Below are 20,454 nucleotides of genomic sequence, written 5' to 3'. Positions count from 1 at the left end.
CAATGGAGGACAGGCCAGAGGTAGAGAGTGAAAGAGCAAGAAAAAAAGAGGAAAAAGTGGGAAAAGAGGAAAAAGAAGCAAGTGAGATGAGGTACAGAAGAAAAGACAGAAAAACAAAAAAAGAAACATAATTTCCTATCCCTAATTATTGCATTTGCAGTGACAGACCAAAAGTTGTGTGTCTGACGGTCTTGGAACAAAAAATTACATGTGACACAGTGTACGCCCTTGTGTACACACTCTGGTCACACAGTATGCATTTGTGAGAAAAAATGACTGTCCAAGTTTAGAAAGGGCTGGAAAGAGGTGCGGTGCCCATCTAGGCTGGTGATGACAACCCCATATGCCCATGCTGTGGAGCTGTGCCAGGCTGTAGCTGGATGCGGAGCTGATGCAGTGCCAACTCAGAGGGGGTGTGTGGGGGGTGTGAGTGTGTTTGGGGGGGGGGGGGGGGTTGCTGGGTAATAGTGGCAGCGTTCCTTACAGCCGGAGGCCGCATCTCCTCTGGAACGTAAGATGTGCCGCTTTGGCTCTGCTCGCTCTCCCCGGGACCAGAAAATCGTATATTTTCCCGTGCTTGGCATCGCTGCCAGCCTCATTTCACCGTCTCCGATGCTCACGAGTCAGACCTGTGCAAGACTCACCTTAACCACCCCCATACTAAAGCACTTTAACCGAGAGAGAGGTCCTCCAAGGGTGAAAGGGTTTCAAAATATGTCTCATTTTACATTTCATTATTTATTTACATTTGCATTTTGGGTTATTTTTACAGTACCGACTGTGGCTTTAAACCAAACACACAGCAGCACAACCCTTTCCATTTGAATGGCATAGCTGTGATGCACTAGAAACTGGTGTCTGCCGTCTTTCCTCTCAGCCTTTGTAGACCAAGGGGTGAGAGGACGATAAACATCTGCGGAGGTTCGTCTGTGTTTGCTGGACTCTGCATCTGTATTTGTCAACATATGTGTGGTTTGGTGTGGTTTGCTTGCCTTATAAACAATTCACTCTAACAATAGCCCAGAGACAGTGCTGTCAGTTACAGATGTGCACACTGGCAGACCTTCACACATGCACACACACACACATATCTCTGTGATTTTCATCTGCAATGAAAATCCCCCAAACCTCCAATCCCAATGAAATGAAAAGCCCGGCTTTGTGCATCACCTTTGTCCAGTGTGTGAAAGTCGCAGTTGTAAACAGAATGGGTGGTAATCGCCTGACCGGCCCGGTCTGAGACTTCAGCGCTACGCTGCGCTCCTTTACGGGCCCGGCTGGCCAGTGAAGGCTAAAACTGAGGACCAATGAGCCACCCCCCTCCTCAACCCCAGGTGCACAGTGGAATCAACCAGCATGTGTGCTACAGATGTTCAGGACCGGTCCATTTACCACGTAAAGAGGGGGGTGAGGGGGCAGTTGTAGGTCAGGGGTAGAGGCTCCAAGACTGGTGGTAATGTGTTTAAGATGTATGAGCTGAAGTGGTAATTGTTCATCATGATGGTAGTTGTTCATTTTTGTCCTATTCACAAGCACTGGATATTTTGGGAGGATTATGTGACGTGAATTTCTTAGCATTGCTTAAATCCATCTGGGGACAATAGTGAATTATCTGGTTTGACAAAATGATTAGTCTGGTTCTGCTGAATTCAGACCAATGTATAATTACGCACTGTCTAGTCTTAAGCCTCACACACTGCCTACAAAGTTCACCACTGCACAACGAGAGAGAGCTGTGCCACATACCAGCAACAGATTTGTGTCTGTGTCAATGTCTGAGAAACAATCATTTGTCAGGATGACTGAAAACACATGTTCCTATGGCTTCCTATGGCTGAATAATTTTAACACTCCATAAATATAGTCACAAAGGGAACAAACAACTACAGAAATAGGCAGGTTTGTTTAAGAGAGAACAGCTTTCGATTGAATGCATCAGCTTGTGATGTGAGAATAAAATTAAATGTAAACAAAGTGCAGGAACAGGAAGAGGAAACAGGACACAAAGCCTTGAAAGTCATTAACTGCAGTGACAGAAATCAGAACAGGCAATCATCTGAACACGTTATAAGGGGACGCCAGTCAATTAGCACTGATTGTGTTTAAAATATTCCTGTATTAGCTATGGCATAATCATATTACTTTTTGAGTTAGTCTGTCTGCATCCATCACAGATGGAAATGGGGGGAGAGGATTATAAAGAAGGGTCTCCATCGTCAGAGTCCATGTTGAGATTAAAATGGCTAATACAGTAATTAAAGTTAATGCAGCCCTCGCTCAGATGTCGGAGATGCACTGTCTGTGTGCCAACGCAAAGCACTTGAGCACATCAAAGCTAATCTCAATGGGCACTCCCAAGGGAATGAAGACATACCAAGGTGGGCATGAGGGGGAAACAAAACGCAACACTGCCACCTAGTGGAACATAGAATAAAACCAGCTTGTGCCCAGTTTACTTGATATTTAATTGAAATAGGGACATTAACATAACACATTTAAATACAAGGAACAAGTTTAGGGTTTGTGAAAATCTATACCACTGACAAACAAAAATTGTTTCATTAGTATTTCATATATTACCTTACAAACAACCAGCAATGCAGGGAGACTCTCATTAATGCTCAGTGCAAAACATCCAGCTGGAAAAAACCCTTATAGGCTGCTATACAATAAAATGGATACATGAATCTTTTTTATCTTCCGAATTCATCCCCGTCATGTTGAACCTCCTGTGAACCACTGGCCATGATAAGAGACCAGCGGCTGTGATCCTGTCCTAAAACCTCACTGAGGTGTTTGGCTGCTGTTTTAAAAGACAGGAGGCCAACTAGAGTGCCACCTACAGGCCTCAGGTGAGAAAGCACTCTGTAAACAACAGAATGGACATCAATAAAAATCTACTTATACAGGGTGATCTCCCAGAGTTGTCTAATACTGAGTTGTCTAATACTATATAATGCAATATAATATATACATATCTTCATACAACCAAAAAGCCTTCTTATGTTCCAAATGTCACAGTGAATGTCATGGTGATTAGATGAGTGTGTGTGTGTGTGTGTGTGTGTGTGTGTGTGTGTGCGTACGTGCATGCATGCGGGTGTGTGTGTGTGTGTGTGTGTGCGTACGTGCGTGCATGCGTGTGTGTGTGTGTGTGTGTGCGTACGTGCATGCATGCGGGTGTGTGTGTGTGTGTGTGTGTGTGTGTGTGTGTGTGTGTGTGTGTGTGTGTGTGTGTGTGTGCGTACGTGCGTGCATGCATGTGTGTGTGTGTGTGCGGGTGTGCGTGCATGCGTGTGTGTGTGTGTGTGTGTGTGCGTGTGTGTGTGTGCGTGTGTGTGTGTGTGTGTGTGTGTGTGTGTGTGTGTGTGTGCGTACGTGCGTGCATGCATGTGTGTGTGTGTGTGCGTATGTCTCACTTACTCCTCGTGGTGCCATTTTCGTCTCCCCCCTCATCCTCGTCGCTGTTGATCACCATGGTGCCCAGGTTGGACTCCAGCGTGGCGTCACCATGTTCCATCACCGTCCGTCCCCCTTCACTGGCCGTGCCCGTCGAAACCGCCGGTGAGGTCCGCACGGTGCTACTGCTGCTACTGCTGTCCAGGCCCGTCTTCACCATGGTGTGGGCATCCACCTCCACCTCCTCCTCCTGAGAAGACCAAACACAGAGGAGGAGAGGAGGAGAGGAGGAGAGGAGGGCTGTCATACCTGTCTACAGGACATACAGTCCTGTGCAAAGGTTTTAGGAATTTATCTTAATGCATTCTTATCTAGCGTCTGAATTAGTGTGCCAGATTTAGGTTTAGTACACTGTATGTCACTAGTAATTAATAAGTAAAAGCTACTGTATTCATATTATCAATTTGAAATGAAAATCACTTTACATCATTGTTTAAATCTTTTGCACAGCAATGTACCTTCAAGGACATAAAAGACGTACGGATGGTTCATGGAGGTAAAATCACTGGAGTTTCCATATGGAGGGTTTTATGTTATGCTTTCTGTGCATATTTACATTTGCCAGACCAAATATAGATGCCATTTATAAACAAATCTAAGGAGTACATTAAAGTTGCAACGTTAGCCTCTACTGCTACACATAACCATACACACTGGCACACATGTATCAATTAAAGGCGCAGTCAGCTATTTCAAACCCATACATTTTTTTTTTCACATTCCACAATCATTTCCTCACAATCTGTTAGCGGCCCATTCCGTGAGTACACTGTACATAAAAGCGGGCTCTGTGGGTAACCCAGGCTCTGAAAACTAGACACAAACAATGTGAGGGCAGCCTGCCCCCCAAACCCTGTGTGGAGTTTCTCTAGGAGTGCTAAAGGTAGGAGTGAGCTACCTCTCTGGTATGTAAACATAAACAAACGTGACTTTCCGAGCAATCGCTGACTGCACCTTTAAGATAAATACAATAAAAGCAAATAAATAAGAGAATAATTTTAACATTCCATAAACATAAACATTCCAAGTACATGTTGAACAGCATATTGTCACACTCCCCTAGAACACCATCTGTGTGTGTGTGTGTGTAGTCATGTTATTACAGTTACCCTGCCACTGAACATAAAGTGTGACCCAACAGCTTTTGTTCCCAACAGTGAGTGGCAATTGGGTTTTAAAAAACACCCTGAAGTCTGTTTCTCTGTTTCTGCTCTCAGACGCGGTCACGGTGAGAAGTGCCTGCGGTCAGGATAGCACACACACACACACACACACACACACACACACACACACACACACACACACACACACACACACACACACACACACACACACAGGGCGGGAGAGTGTGTTTGGAGCAGCCGAGGAGAGGACATGCTCCCTGAGTCGTCGGTCTGTGCAAACATTGCCTCAACGCTTTTCCATGATTCCCTGTCTTTCGGAGACAGCCAAGTGGGGACAGGGGGATGAGGTCTTCCATAACACTTTTAGTTCATGAAATAATATCCCTCAAATGTTCCCGTCTGTTTGTGTGTGTGTGTGTGTCTGTGTGTGTGTGTGTGTGTGTGTGTGTGTGTGTGTCTGAGTCTGACTGTCTGACCGTACATGCGTCTGTGTGTGCATTTTGTGTCTATGAGTATGTTTGTGTGTACGTGTTTGTCTGGGTCTGTGGTTGGTTGTGAGCTCTCCAGGGAGATGCCTGAATCGCTGCACTCAATGAGTCGCAGCTCTGCCCTGTACATGACATCTTCACACACACACAGAGACAGAGAGAGAGAGAGAGAGACAGAGAGAAAGAGAGAGAGAGAGAGAGAGAGAGAGAGAGAAGGGGCGGCTGTGTTGTGGCCAGCTTCACACTGACGCTGACTGCTTGCCCATGTGTCCATGACATCAATCTCATGTCTGCCTCAAAAATTATTGTTCAGGAATCCCCTTCTGACCTTCACATGCCCTTCCCCGCTCCCTCTCTCTCTCTCTCTCTCTCTCTCTCTCTCTCTCTCTCTCTCTCTCTCTTCCCCTCTCTCCCGTTCTCCTCTTCTATCCCTCATTCTCTTTCTCTGAGTTTTGAAGACTGTCTTCTGATCTCTCTCTAACGACCTCCATTTCTCCTCTGTGCTTCCCTCCACACATTTTCCTAATGAGAAGTGTACACTGGAGAGAAAGTGGCTGCTGATTGATTAGCGGCCTTTTTGGTCTCTCTCTCTCTCTCTCTCTCTCTCTCTCACACACACACACACACACACACACACACACACACACACACACACAAGACCACACACACACACACACACTGGCTTTAATGTGGCAAGCCACTGTGCCAAAGCCCACGCCCAGCATGCCTGGCGCACTCAGACACTGGCGTCACCCCCCAACGTTAAGCGCCAGTGGAGATGGGTGATAGATGGATGGATGGATGGATGAATGGATGGATGGATGAATGGATGGATGATAGTTGGGCGCATTAGTGCAAATGTCTGCCCCCGAGCAGGGGCCGCCGCCTAATCAAGATGTCCTCTGAAGGAGACCGGGCAATCCATCTTGGGCTGGGCACGAAATGTGTCTGCCATGCCAGGAGGAGGAAGAGGGGCATATGTATGCGTGCGAGTGCATGTGACTGTGTGTGTGTGTGTGTGTGTGTGTGTGTGTGTGCGCGTGTTTAGGGGAAAAGTATTTGAAAAGCTTGGATGAGACTTCAAACACAACTAGATGGAGAGGAAAATGGGAAAAAGAGTGAGATAAAAAAGTGTGAAGGAATGATAAAAAGGGCAAGATAGATGGAGTGAAAGAGAGAGACAGACAGACGTAGGGAAGGGAAGAAACAGGAGAGCGTGGTGCTGGTGGTGGCTCAGTTTAAACAGAAGAGGACATGGACGAGTGACAACGAGACGACAGCCATCGTGCCAACACACACAGCGGCCGTGACAGAGGAGACGCGCGGCTGATTGTTGACATTTCACAAATGAACCCCTCCAGTGCGATCAGTGTGTGTGTGTGTGTGTGTGTGTGTGTGTGTGTCTGTGTGTGTGTGTGTGTGTGTGTGTGTGTGTGTGTGTGTGTGTGTGTGTGTGTGTGTGTGTGTGTGTGTGTACGCACAGGGCAGGTCTATGCTGCCATGGCAACATACTGTATATATGAGATATCAGTGTTAAAATGGGGCTTTGCATTAGATCACAGGTGGAGTAGACTCCCCAGCACTGGCATGGGTGTTGTGTGGCGTGGCGTGACCTTGAGGGGGTGCTAAATGGCCTCTGTCGTCCATGGCCACCACCCTAACCCCTCCCCCCCCCTAGACGTGGCCCAGTTAAATCCCCTCATCCTCCATGTGAGGGAAAGAGAAACAGGAGGAGGAGATGCGGCTCATCGACCCCAACAGCAGCAGCAACCACCCGGTCTGGGGGTCTAGGGCTCTGGGGTCTGGGGTGTGTGTGGAGAGACAGTGGGAGATAGAGAGAGAGATTAAAGGAAAGAGAGATAGAGAGAGAGATTAAAGGAAAGAGGAATAAAGTGATAGAGTAAAAAGAGAGGGAAAGGTGCAAGAGCCTTAATTAGAGAGGGGAGCTGAGACAGAAAGAGACGACTGCTGCGAGAGAGATACTGTCAAAAAGACGGAGAGAGAGCGAGAGAGAGAGAGAAAGAGAGAGAGAGGCGATGATACAGGCCACTGAGAGACTGACAGAGAAAATTGTGCAAGAGAGGGGGTGTAGGGGAGGAAGCGACAGACAGAGGAGTATGGCCAGTGAAACACTCCCAGCTGCACACAGTTATGCCGGGAAACAGAACATGTTGCTGTTCCCTCCACCATCGACCACATAGCTCAGACAACCTCCCACACCACTAATTCACTGCAGCTAGTCAGTCACCCCCACACTACTACTATCACTTATGGTCCACTTCCTCCTCTCTTCCAGGGAAGAGTGGACATGAAAGACAGCCGGGACTGCGACGCAAGAGCTACAGACGTGACGTAAATTCTCCTGGCCTCTGCCGGCCTATGAGTAATGCCTCAAACATGCCCCGAGTCTGTCCAGCATTTGGGAGGCACTGGGTTGGTGCAGAGTTTACCGGTCAATTCTGTAGAACTCTTCCAGTGTTTCCTCACTCTGAACCACAGGGGTGTGTGTGTGGGTGTGTGAGTGTGTGTGTGTGTGTGTGTGTGTGGGGGGGGGGGGTGCGGAGGTTGGACCGGGGTCAGTTTCAGCCTGTTACACGGTTACTGGGAGGCGAAGCCCTGAGAGGGAAACTGCCTCAGAGCCTTGCAGCTCCACCGTACAGACATAGGTGGAGGAGGCAGCAGTTAGGGTTTCTCCACACAAACAATCTACTGTTCTGTGCAATCTAGCGATGGCCCTGCTGGGATACGAATTCAATTAGGCCCAGCAACACTGCTCTGTGATTATGCTTTCAGGTTCCCCCAACCCCCCCTTTTTCCCTTCCAGAGGTTTAAAAAGGAAACATTTCATGCTAGAACAGTCCAAACTACGTCCACGCATCCTCCTCACCGATCCTATCGCATTAGGACGCCTGGGCAGCGATTCGAACTGGCAAAAGAGGAAACCAGCTCCATATTGTCCCTAATTGGCCATTTCCAGAGGATGCTTTGGTTTGTGAAAGCCACTTCCAGGGTAGCCACCCCCTCCTCCTTCAGGAACTCACTCCCCCCCCCCCCCCCCCAGCCCCCCGAATCCCCCAAACATTCATGGTTTTCCTCTTTCCCATCTCCTGAAACACGCCGCCGCTCCATATGCACCTTGAGGAGGCCGGGACTTGATTGGCCTGTCCCCACTGGCATGCACTGATTGCAGGAGACACACTGGCCACACTGCAGCAGAAGGTGGTGGAGGAGGAGGGGTGCTGTGCTTTACATTGCTGAGGTGAAACCCAACAGGCTGCTGTATGGCCAGGACATCAGAGCTTTGCTAACCTAAACCATGTATGGGGCCCAAACTAGGGCTCCGTTACCCCTTCCATTCGAGCTTGTTGATTATCTGTCACCTCCAAAATGTCACTTGCCACTGGCAGCCTGTTTCCCTCTCGCATGCAGATTACAAGATAAGTGACGGCAGGCAATGACGCACGTGACGTGCAGTGCCCTCGTGTCTTTCCCCCCCCCTGATTAATCGGCTGTTTAATTAGGAGGTGAGAAATTGCAATGCTTGTCCCAGACAGGGCACTATTTCCGACGCAGAATGCTAGATAATCGCCGTGTCTGTCTTAAGTGTCGACTACCATTGAATTAGGCAAAGGGTCAGTCACACTATCAAAGTCATTATACAGCGACCTTGAGTTTGAGAAAGGCGCTATATAAATAGAACATATTATTTTTAATTGTTTAAAGGAGCCATGTGTGGATGGAATACACACTGACAGGAGTGGCAGAAACTACATACACATCCATACAGTCTACAACTTTAAAGGTATATTCATTGTAAAGAACTTTAAAGGTATATTCATTGTAAAGAACTTTAAAGGTATATTCATTGTAAAGAACTTTAAAGGTATATTCATTGTAAAGAACTTTAAAGGTATATTCATTGTAAAGAACTGTTTCCTTGGGTTATTTGAATAAGGGTAGCTGATGGCCTCTGGCCCAGAGAGGGGGAGAGACTGAGGGGGTTAGTCTCGGTCTGGCCCTGTCACAGCCACTGGTGCAGGGAGTCAGACAGGAGACTGGGGTTTATAAAGCCCTGGAGCTCTGCTGGAATCACATTAACCTGGGCTCTGAATACGAACATGCAAACACACACACACACACACACACACACACACACACACACACACACCTCTGAAAACCTTATTGAAAACACACCTTTCAGTTTTACACCTTCAACAGACTTCTAGAGTCACACACACACACACACACACACACACACACACACACACACACACACACACTTGGAGGCACACAAACATAGCTTGGTGACATGGGACCAGGCCATTAAGTGCCTACAGATTGCAATCTCATGCCTGGCTATTGGGTTTCTAGCTGCAGGTACTGCACTGATGTGTATCAAACATGATGTAAATGTCAGCTTACCAGCAGAGCTTAAGTGTGGACGACATTGTTCCAAGGAGCCAAACAATGGCCTATTCACAGCACTCCAAATGCAACGGCTGGCGTGTAACCTGGTACGGCCACAGACCTCCGCAGGGCGCGAGGAACACACTCTGAAGCCAGCAGAGCCCATTTCAACACAGCTGACTCCCGCCACACCATACCCCATAGACACCTCGGCAGGTGATGACAACTGGCAGTCCAGTGCCATTGCCCGAGGGTCAAGTGTCTGCGGACCAGAGGTCAAGGAGGCCAGGTAATTGCTCCCCAGTGTATCTATTCCACAAGTCAAAACACTGTGTGAAACCATGCAACAAGCTCAACTCCAGCACAAGGCTGGTGTGCTCAGTGTGCAAGCTTCTCAGGCTGCTGTGAAAGGTATCAGGTGTTAAGGTATCGAAAGGTGAAAACAACAATGTTTTAGAAAATGTAAAATCTGTAGTTTAAATTTTCATGGTTTTTAAAACAATTTTTGACACAATTCAGCCGAGAGAAATGATCAGGCATTCAATCGCAAGACTGGAACAAGGTGTAAATGTATTAACATCTGCTCTTGACAAAAAAAGTCATATGTGAATATCTGTGAGGGCATTCATGCAGGACATTCCTGCAGTGAGCAGGCCTCTTGCCTTCAGGACACTTTGCAATGAAACACACTGAGGGCACGCTGACTCGTACCATGCATCAGTTAATAAACACTTATAAACGTTATTTATTTGACAGAGTTTATTCCTACATAATTATAGCCTGGTTAGCACACAGACTTTTTCACTAGTAATTGAGAGTGGGTCTGGAAAAGGTTCATTGACTTACAGCAGGGGTGTAACTAGCAGTGAAATTAAACTTAAATCGGTGCATTATACTCTTACCAAATCGTTTCAGAAGTGTAGCAATTTACTCAATTCCAAAGAAATACACACCCATGCCGGATAAGCAATTGTATTTGCACGCCCGGGACATTGGAAATGGGCTTCAATGGTCTCTTGGCCAGACGGAGCAAATCCCAAATTTGCTGAAATATCATATAGATATTCCCAGGCTAACATAATTAATGAGAACAGGTACATTTTATAATAATACAAAAATATGATATTAGCTCTTTGCTGTAAGGATAGTTTAAAACAAGGAATAGTACTCTAAATTGTAAATTTTTCATCAATGTTGCTGGACATCCACAGAACCAATTCCATGTGTTCTGATTTGATGATCATGGCAATTTGCCTACTGGTAATTCAAATCAGAAGATTGTTGCCCAATATGAATAGGAATGTGCCAGAATCTCAGGAACTCAGGAACATTGCTCAGCAAACTTGCTCAAAATGTTGCCTCAGGAGCTCTGGTGCGTGATACACAAACTGGACTTCAGCACGGAAAATATTCCCAGGCCTGATTCTGTACGTCAAACATCAACTTGCACACACACACATGAATGCATACACACACACACACACACACACACACACACACACACAAACACACACACACACACACACAAACACACACACACACACACACACACACACACACACACACACACAAACACGAACACAAAAGAAGCACACACAGACAGGACAGAGACAGGCTCAAGTCAGGATATGGAGTCTAAATGGGGGACTTGAGAGCAAGGGGTAGTGAATAGTCCCCGACACACTTGCTCTCTCACACACACACACACACACACACACACACACACACACACACACACACACACACACACACACACACACCCACACACACACACAGAGGCCAGTAGGCTGTTGAGCCCGGGGATGGAGAGTCGTCTGGAGGCTCTGGTGAGAAAACACGAGCAGGTGGCCAATGGAAAGCAGGTGTCCGAGCCCAAGTCTGGGGACCCAATTGAATTAATGTGCGAAAACAAATGACTCCATCAGCATGTCTCGGCTGTGACAAGCCAGAGTCTCAGCCGCACTGGACCTGCGTCACCCGACACTGGCCAGGGATAACACCATCGCATATTGCCCCAAGGATTCATGGGAAAACACGCCAGGGGCACGGGTCAGAGGCAGAGAGGACAGTGCCTCGCCGTGATCTTATTAGAGAGAGGGGGTGGGTGGTAATCGAGCGCGCTCTCGCCTCCTGCTGAAACTGAGCTCACCCGTTTAAAAGCGGGCATTAGGACGGCTTTCGGGGTGACACATTGCCGAGATGTTTTGTCTAATTGAAGGAGACGGTAGTCAATACACATACATGAATGACAGGCACGGCGTAATGGCGTCTCCCATTTCAGGATTACTCTGATAATCACGGGGGCGGCCATTTCCAAGATCCACAGCGGCCTGGCACTGGACCGCAGGGCCCCGAGCATGGACACCGAGCAGGCTCGAAGCCTTACAGCCCCAAACGCTTGCAGAAAGGCCTCTTCTTGGCCTCCGCAGTGTGAGAATGATCGGCGAGAGCGGTAAAAAAAAACGACAAAGTCAATCTGCGGGAAAATGGACAAGCGCACCTTTTGTTTCGCCAGAGACAGGCATTTGACAAATGCTTCAAGCAAAAGCTGGAAGGGAAAAGTGGACCCTCCGCAGGACGTGTGTGAGTTGTGTGTGAGTGTATGTGTGTGTGTGTGTGTGTGTGTGTGTGTGTGTGTGTGTGTGTGTGTGTGCTTGTAGGTATGTGTGAGCAGAAGTCAATTTCACCCGTGGGGGTCTCATGGATAAATGATCAGAGGAGCGGTGCTGGAGCAGGCTCACGTCCGTGTGAGCCAGAGCATTAAAGCCATGTAAATCCTGGGGGGAGAGTTGAGATGAGGTGGTTCTGTGTTCTGCAGTAGGTCTGTAACCTGCACCCCCCTCCCCTCCCCTCCAACTCCCCAGCAGCAAAGCTGCCCTCGTCCTCCCCGAATACCATTTACATAAATAGGCAGCTCACCGCCACCGGGACCCACGTCGGACAGCTATATTTACACTTGTTGCTGGTCCGTCACCAGGCAACCGAGGGTTTTCCTCTTTGTGATGCCAGAGAGCAACCAACAATCCCTTCCATAAAATGACCCTCCCCCCAACCCCCACAACACCAACCCTCCCTACCCCAAAAAAACATCTCATCCCAAACAAGCCGCTCACCAAACCTCATCAGACTATCATTATCCCCCCTCCCCACTTCCCCGATCCCCACTTCTCCATCCCCTCTCAGCTGCCTGACCTCCCGCTCACCCCTAGCGTGGGTGGGAGTGGACGAGGAGGCGGGGGTGGGGGGGGCATTCTTCATAAACTACATGGGTGTGTAGAGTGGAGGGAGGGGGGGGGGGTAAGGGCAGTGCATCAGCAGCGCAGTGCAGTACGGTGCGGTGCGGTGCGGAGATGAGATGAGATGAGAGCTGTGATCGAGGGATTAGCTTCCCGCTGCCTCCACACTCTGGCCTCTCTAATGAGGAAATACACCAGGAATGGCCACAGCAGCTATCCAAACACCCGTGCCAATCTACTGAGACCTCGAGTGTGAAGGGGAGATAGAGATAGAGGTGGCGCGTTGAGCTGTGTGTGTGTGTGTGTGTGAGAGCTGTGTGTGTGTGTGTGCTTGTGTGTGTGCGTGTACGCAAGCGGGTTGACGGTGGAAGGCTGGGTCGGCCACATTCTCCACAGGCCACAGACACTGGGAAAAGGGCAGACGTCTGACCCTTTCACAGAGAGATAGAAGTGGTGCATGCACCTGTGTGTGCGCGCGCGCGCGCGTGTGTGTGTCTGTGTCTGTGTCTGTGTGTGTGTGTGTGTGTGTGTGTGTGTGTGTGTGTGTGTGTGTGTGTGTGTGTGTGTGTGTGTGTGTGTGTGTGTGTGTGTGTGTGTGTGTGTGTGTGTGTGTGTGTGTGTGTGCGCGCGCTGAGGGTGGTTGGCAGGGTAGACCAGAGGTACACATCTCTCTGCACCCCTATTTATTCTCTCTCTCTCTTTCTCTCTCTCTCTCTCTCTCTCTCTCCTACATGTCCGTTCCTTCTCTGCTTGGATCTCTGCACTACTCTACTCTACAGCCAGATGCAGGAGGCCTGTTGGTTATCGACTCTGATAGCATTATCTGGGAGCAAACAGGAGAATCAGTGGACAAGGAGGAGTGTGTGTGTGTGTGTGTGTGTGTGTGTGTGTGTGTGTGTGTGTGTGTGTGTGTGTGTGTGTGTGTGATAGAGAGAGAGGAGGGGGGCAGGAAACTCTGAGTGGCTATGGTGGAATGTGGCCACTGTGTTACGTACATAGGCTGGAACTCAGCCCTCTCTTTTAGGCCACTCAGAAAGTGAGTGAGTGAGTAAATGTGTGCATGTGTGTGTGTGTGTGTGTGTGTGTGTGTGTGTGTGTGTGTGTGTGTGTGTGTGTGTGTGTGTGTGTGTGTGTGTGTGTGTGTGTGTGTGTTCGTATGTGTGTCTGTGTGCATGAATGGAGTCAGCCACTTCCAAAACTAAAGGTCCCTGTGGTGCAATTCGGCAGAAGCCTGAAGCTCTCAATCTCAAGTTGTTGTTGTGTTTGTGCATGAGTGTGGGCATGTGTGTGTGTGTGTGTGTGTGTGTGTGTGTGTGTGTGTGTGTGTGTGTGTGTGTGTGTGTGTGTGTGTGTGTGTGTGTGTGAAAGAGAGAGAGAGTATATAACAGCAAAGTAACTTTTCTGTTACACTGATGCATGTAAAACATCTACAGGCTACAGGCTACAAATGGATAAATAAGGAAACAAGAAAAGTGATTGCATTTTTTGCAGATTTGTATCCGATTACATCACTTTAAACTATCACTGTAAGAGTTACAGGCGAGCAAAAGAACATTCATTTGTTCAGCCCACTGATATCTTTCACTAAATCTCAGAAAAATGTCTTTTGAGATCACCTCGTTTCCCACCGCCCCTTACACCCCAAACCTCCCCCCACACTCTCCCACTGACTGTCATGTTGTCAGCACTCAGATTGGCTAGAATTAGCTACACTGCGAAAGGTCATGGAACATACTCAAGCTTAATTGTAAGTCATGTTGAATGAAAGCGTCTGCCAAAAGAATGTGAAGTGTCATTTGTAAAGGCGTGTGTATAAATTGGAAAAATCTTCAAAAAGTTTGAGCGAATGTCACGCAATGCATTCGAATATATATTCGAGCCTATACAAGAAATGTGGCCTTGAGCCCCGGTAGCACTTAGCGAGCGCGTGCAGAGCAGCGGCCTTACAGAGTTCTCCTCGTCCTCGTCCTCCTCCTCCTGCCTCTTGGCCTTGGCCTCCACGGCCTCCACAATCAGCTCCCTCAGGGTGGCCACGGGCTTGGCATTCTTAATGAAGGAGTGCTAGAGAGGGAGAGAGAGAGAGAGAGAGAGAGAGAGAGAAAGAGAGGGAGAGAGATGGAGGGTGGACATTATGGATGGATAGATTGAGAGAAAGTGAAAAAGATGAGGGATTCATTTTATCATTCGGACTAAAATTGATCCTGCATGACAGCCCCAAACAAATAGGCCCTTATGAGCTGTGACTCTGCCCTAGGATTCTTCCTTTCTTTTCTTTCTCTTCCTTGAGTTTTTCATTGTCCCTGTCGCCTTAGTCCTCACTCTGTAGGGGGTTCAAGTTCAAGTTCAACTTGAGCTGTGTAAAATGTCCATTAAAATTCATATTTTATGGCACTATATGAATAAAATTGAACTGATTTAGATGAAGTTAGTGCTTTTGTCTATGTATGCTGTATGTTCGTACCCTGTTCAAATGTTTTGCTTTGGAAACAAACTGGCTGTCAAGTAAAGCCAATAAAGCTCATTGAATTGGGCGAATACAACTGAACTGAGGGAAAGAGAGACGGAGAGAACCGTTTCAATGAATAATGGCCTTCCTGTCCTGATATAAATCAGCTCATTGCCTCGAGTATTTGTCTTTCCTTCTCTTTCGCTCCTGCGGTGTCCATTTCCCTCTCTCTCTTTCACCACGGCAGGATAAATGGTAGCAGCCTGAGCAAAAAAAGAATAAGACCTACTGATGGAAAACAACTGAAGACAAATTGGTCGAATTGTTGAGAGTAAATTGCATGTAAAACTCCTATTGGGATTCCCTTTCCCTGCCAGGGCTCTGTGTGCAGTGTAGGTCGATGGAGGCCAGCGTATACGCTAAAGACGAACCCAGTCCACCTTGTAAAGTTCTTTAATACCCCGATGCCTGCAGGAATGAAATTTTCGGCTTTGGTCGACAGTGATGCGTTTGGCCGTGTCTTGGCAAAACCGGTCGCATCTTAAAATACGTCCCCTGTCATTGTGGCGAACGCGCGCCAGGAAAGCATTACGAAATGTAAACGCCGGTCCTGCACAGCGTGAGAGCTACTGCTTTTCAGCGGTCCTGACAGCCGCGCCGGCCACAGCGGACGGGTGTGTGTTGTGTGTTTCGCTCGCTCTCTCTCTCTCTCTCTCTCTCGGCCCCGCGAAAATCCCCCCCGATGACAGTTTAGGAGCCGCGCGGGTCATCCATCTAAAGCGGAGCGGCGCTCTTGCCTCTCGGCCCCGGCCTGCAGCGAGGGATGCAGGTAGTTAAAAAGCAGTTGAGCGCTGAGCGCCGCAATGGAGTGGAACTGAGAAGCCGCGCTGCTGCAAGCTCGCTCCGGTGTGCCGCGCTCCAACGAGAACGAGAGCGAAAGATGAAGAAGAAAAGGAAAATCACACCCGCCTCAGCGGGCCTTTAATCATGGGACTCCCATCAGAGCCGTGGCAGGAGTCGAGCTTCATTTGCTTCAATTAGTGGGGCCATGGAAATGTGACCGCCCACCCAATGCATGCGGGGACGCACATACCACACGAGGGGGGTTGAGGGTTAGGGGTGTGGGGGGGGAGGGGTGGGGTGGGGGGGGGGGGGGGGCATGGGGGGCGAAACGTAAACAGCGCAACACGCTGACTGCCACGCAAGATTAGTTCCTCGCCCTGATTTACCCTAACCCTTCGCATTCTTCGCTTTCCTTTTTGAAGATCAATTCACCCCGGCTATCAAAAGCTGATCGAGTTTGCCAGAGTAGGGTAATTAATTTATTCATCTAATCAGCATTATCAACAAACACTCTGAACAACGCTATCAGCAGCCATTCTTAACGTGGAGATTAAACAAAACAAAAAAAAACGATTTCCACTGTGACTTTCCACCAGCACACGAGGCATCCTGCCTGTCTGCAAATTGAACATGAACGTGACCTTTCCGGGAGTTCGCCCTTCATCGACGGCCAAGCTCAATACCCCGCACAGCGGCCGCCGTACTGGACCGAGCGCAGGCATGAAATATGACGGCTCACGACTGGAGCGAACATGTCCTTCAGATCGGCTGGACGCTCGGGGGACTGATATCTGAGTGTGTGCGGTATCTGACCGGGTGTGCTGGGCAAGCACATCAGCGCCTGCCATGGAAGGTGTTTTCGTTGGAAGGGTGGACGCGGGGTATTTATGGTGGGCCAGGGGGAACAGCTAGGAAAATAAATTGGTTTGTTTTTGTAGCTTTCTGCGTTATTGAGTTCAACAAATGTGATCCGACCGAGACGCCCGCTGTCAGGAGGACAAGGGATCTTCTGGTGAAAAGCTGTTTCAACCTCACTACGTGAAAACACACACACATACGCGTGCATGCATACTGTTCACAAATGCATATACACTGACACCTCCACAAGTGATATACAGGGTTATAAACCCTTTCCCACACTCACACACACACACACACACACACGTTTGGACATACAACGCAAGTACACAGCTGATCAAACACATGCACACACTTCTTCACAATCGCACACGTTCTTCACGTCTTCAGGCACTGGAATAAACACTTGTCTTTTACTGTTTCTCTGTCAATCTCTCTCCCTCTTTGTACTTCTCCCTCTCTCTCTTACACACACACACATCCATGCTTACATACCCACCCCCCCACAAACACACACACACCTGTAGGAGTTGTGTGGCGGTGGCCCTCTGCTCTGGGTTCTTCACAAGGCATTTCTTGACGAAATCGGTGAACTGGTCCGACCACGCCTCAGGCTTCCGGAAGGTTGGCGGGGGGTTAGTGGGGATCATGAAGATGGCCTGGAGTTAAGAAAACACACAACTGAGCAGAGGGCAAATCACTGAAACAATACAGAGAGAGGGGGGGGGGGAGAGAGAGAGAGAGAGAGAGAGAGAGAAGAAAATAGACAGACAGAGAGAAGTTCTGCGTATGGAGAAATGGGTACAAGAGAAATGGTCAGCGGAGAAAATAAAATGAAAAGAAAAAAAGACCCGAATCAGCGAGAAATCAGAGGCGCCGCAGCCTCCGGTGAAGGCGAATAAACACATCCTCCTGGACGCATGCGGCCCTATCGGACTGTAAATCTGGACGCAAGAGGCCCTATCGGACTGTAAATCTGGCGAACAAATTTTGGGAGGCCTTCTAGGATTTCTACCATGACAGAGGGCCAGGAAGTGGGCCCATCTGCTACCAATGGAGCCCCTCTGCAGCGCTGCTGGACCTCTGAGGAGAGGGGAACAGGGTCCATCACACCACACACTGGGACAGCACAGGGACTCTCTCTCTCTCACGAACACACACACATTACACACACACACACACACACACACACACATACACACACACACACACACACACACACACACACACACACATATAGAGTCTATCTATATCTCTGTGCAGTGATTTTCTCTGTTCACTCTCCAGCTATGGGTTCAGGGCTGGAGCGCTGTGTAGTATTGTGAGGTGGTACCACATGTAGCACTCACCACTCTGTTTGTTTAGTTTGCCTGACACTAGTGATACCCTTAACTCAAAATCTCCTGGCTTTAACCTATGCCCCCTCTCTTTCTCTCGCTTTCTCCCTCCCTCTCCTCCCCTCTCTCTCTCTTCCCTTCCTTATGTACATGTCTGTCCTTCCCTCTATCTCAATAAAACACTCTTCTCTTTCCCTGTCAGGTCTCTCCTGGGGCTAAATATGAGCCCAGACGCCTTAAAAAAAGAGAAAAAAACAGGAAAGAAAAAACAGCTTCAGCAGCTCAGGAACCTAGGAGGAGATAAAAGCCGTGAAATTCAGTTACACAGTTGGCCTGCGCCCAGCTCTGTGGCGAGGGCTACTTCCACTATGGCACAGGATATTCACTGAGCTTCACATCCCAGGCCAAATTAAAACCACCAGCCGCTCGCTCTGGGGACCTTATCAGAGCAGCTTTCCCAGAGTCCCAGCATGGACAGGGAGCTTTAAAGACACACAGCGGACATTGTGGAGGGGAGGGAAGGATTGGTGTGTGTGTGTGTGTGTGTGTGTGTGTGTGTGTGTGTGTGTGTGTGTGTGTGTGTGTGTGTGTTTGTATGTGTTTGTATGTGTTTGTATGTGTGTGTGTGTGTGTGTCTGTGTGTGTGTGTTTAGGGCAGGGGTCTCAAACACCCGGCCCGCGGGCCAAATCCGGCCCGCGTCCGGCCCAATTCCGGCCCGCGACGCATGTCAAAATAATAATGTAATCCGGCCCTTGAGACTTTTTATTGTGACAAACAACGATACTGATTAAAATAGACGATAGTTCCAAGTACGGTGACAAATCTCATTTGTACTCTGCTCCACTATGTGCTAGACATCCAGAGCTTCATTCAAACCCAAAATCGCTGCGCAAAGTTTTCAGGAAATTCTTGTATTACACGCGAGAAACACAAAGACGTGTATTTGTAATGACGCGGAAGCGATGCAGGCCATAGTGTTGCATAAGTTGAAGCAGAAATTAAGCAGAAATAGGCCTACACCAAATGTTGAAAAACGTTTACGTGTGATAGATAGGCTATGTTATTCACCTATTCTAAATCTGAAGGAGAATATCCTTTTGGAGATTATGATCGATCGTCTAGGCTATTGAATGGAGGTGCGTCTGCGTGTATACGACGGTGTCCACTAAGCATACCATGCTTATTTCGACCCTCTGCCCAACATAACTTGGAGGTTGCAGTGGTAATCGTGATGATAGTGTCCGTAATGGACGTGGTAGAGACAGCAGGGCTAGTAGAAATAGGGCTCTAAACTACAAAGTCACCCGCAATATGATTACCCGCGATAGGAACTCATTTAACCAGAATACTTTATTGTAGGCCTTGTGGTTTAGAAACCATATACATCTTAGGTGTTGGTATACATCTTAGGTGTTTTCCTGTTAATTTGTTATGTGGGTAATATGAAAAAAGTAAAGTAAACCTGCTCAAATATGTTCATCCAGTATTTATTGAAAGGTGCATAATTTGAGGTGCTTGCCATCCAGTGGCAAATTAGATGGGTAAATTTACCCCCTTCATAAACTTTTGTTTTACTCAAAGATTTTTACATTTACAGTAGGACTTTATCTCTGACCACTTTCAAGCCATGGCCTTTTGAAATTTTGATATAAAAATCCAATAGTGTTGCTTTCTTAACCCTGACGCCTATAGTTTGCCAGGTTTGGTGTGAAACACACACATACCTGTTTTTATGCTTTTCATTTGTTTTATAATTTGTATTAATATTTATTTTATCATTATTTTATTTATAAGCTAAGGTTGCTAGCACAGGTGTCTAAAACTAGATAAAAACACGTGCACTTTCTGTTTGCAGTTTTGTGTGGTATTTGAAAAAAAGAACATTGCATTTTCAGAAATAGCCGGCCCTCCAATCAGATGACGTTGGCAGAATTGGCCCCCAGCTCATTTGAGTTTGAGACCCCTGGTTTAGGGGCTGTAATCATCCACTGCAAATAATCATAAACTAACTTGTTTTATAGACGGACAAGTTTTGATATGATTTGATATGATTTGTGGTATTTAATGAGGCAACTCAGCTTTTGTTTGCTCGCATTCAAATCATCATTATTCATATAATCATTCATGAGTCATATTATATTATTCTCTCTAAACAATTAGATAAAACAGACTGATGCACTTATCATTGCTACAAACAAGACTGGATTCATTTCAATGGTATTTCCAAACAGTAATTTCTCAATAATTTTTCCAAT

General features: G+C 47.7%; 1 protein-coding gene across 1 annotated transcript in view; it reads right to left on the bottom strand.

Annotated features, from left to right (window-relative positions):
• Positions 1 to 20,454, bottom strand: part of LOC143119423 (serine/threonine-protein kinase 3-like) — a 92,264-nt gene that overhangs the window by 38,601 nt on the left and 33,209 nt on the right. The window contains exons 7-9 of the mRNA XM_076280921.1: positions 17,383 to 17,520; positions 14,662 to 14,775; positions 3,424 to 3,649 (exon numbers count right to left, since the gene is read on the bottom strand). Coding sequence (XP_076137036.1) covers positions 3,424 to 3,649; positions 14,662 to 14,775; positions 17,383 to 17,520 — 478 coding nt within the window. The remainder of the gene's footprint in view (positions 1 to 3,423; positions 3,650 to 14,661; positions 14,776 to 17,382; positions 17,521 to 20,454) is intronic.

This window comes from Alosa pseudoharengus, unplaced genomic scaffold (genome assembly GCF_046254945.1).
Source record: "Alosa pseudoharengus isolate Yale_2024_CS ecotype anadromous, Long Island Sound unplaced genomic scaffold, YU_APseudo_1.1 YU_APseudo_1.1_scf_12, whole genome shotgun sequence".
NCBI classification, from domain to species: Eukaryota; Metazoa; Chordata; class Actinopteri; order Clupeiformes; family Clupeidae; genus Alosa; species Alosa pseudoharengus.
The sequence above is the reverse complement of the archived record's forward strand: the minus strand, read 5'-3'. Positions and strand labels throughout refer to the sequence as shown.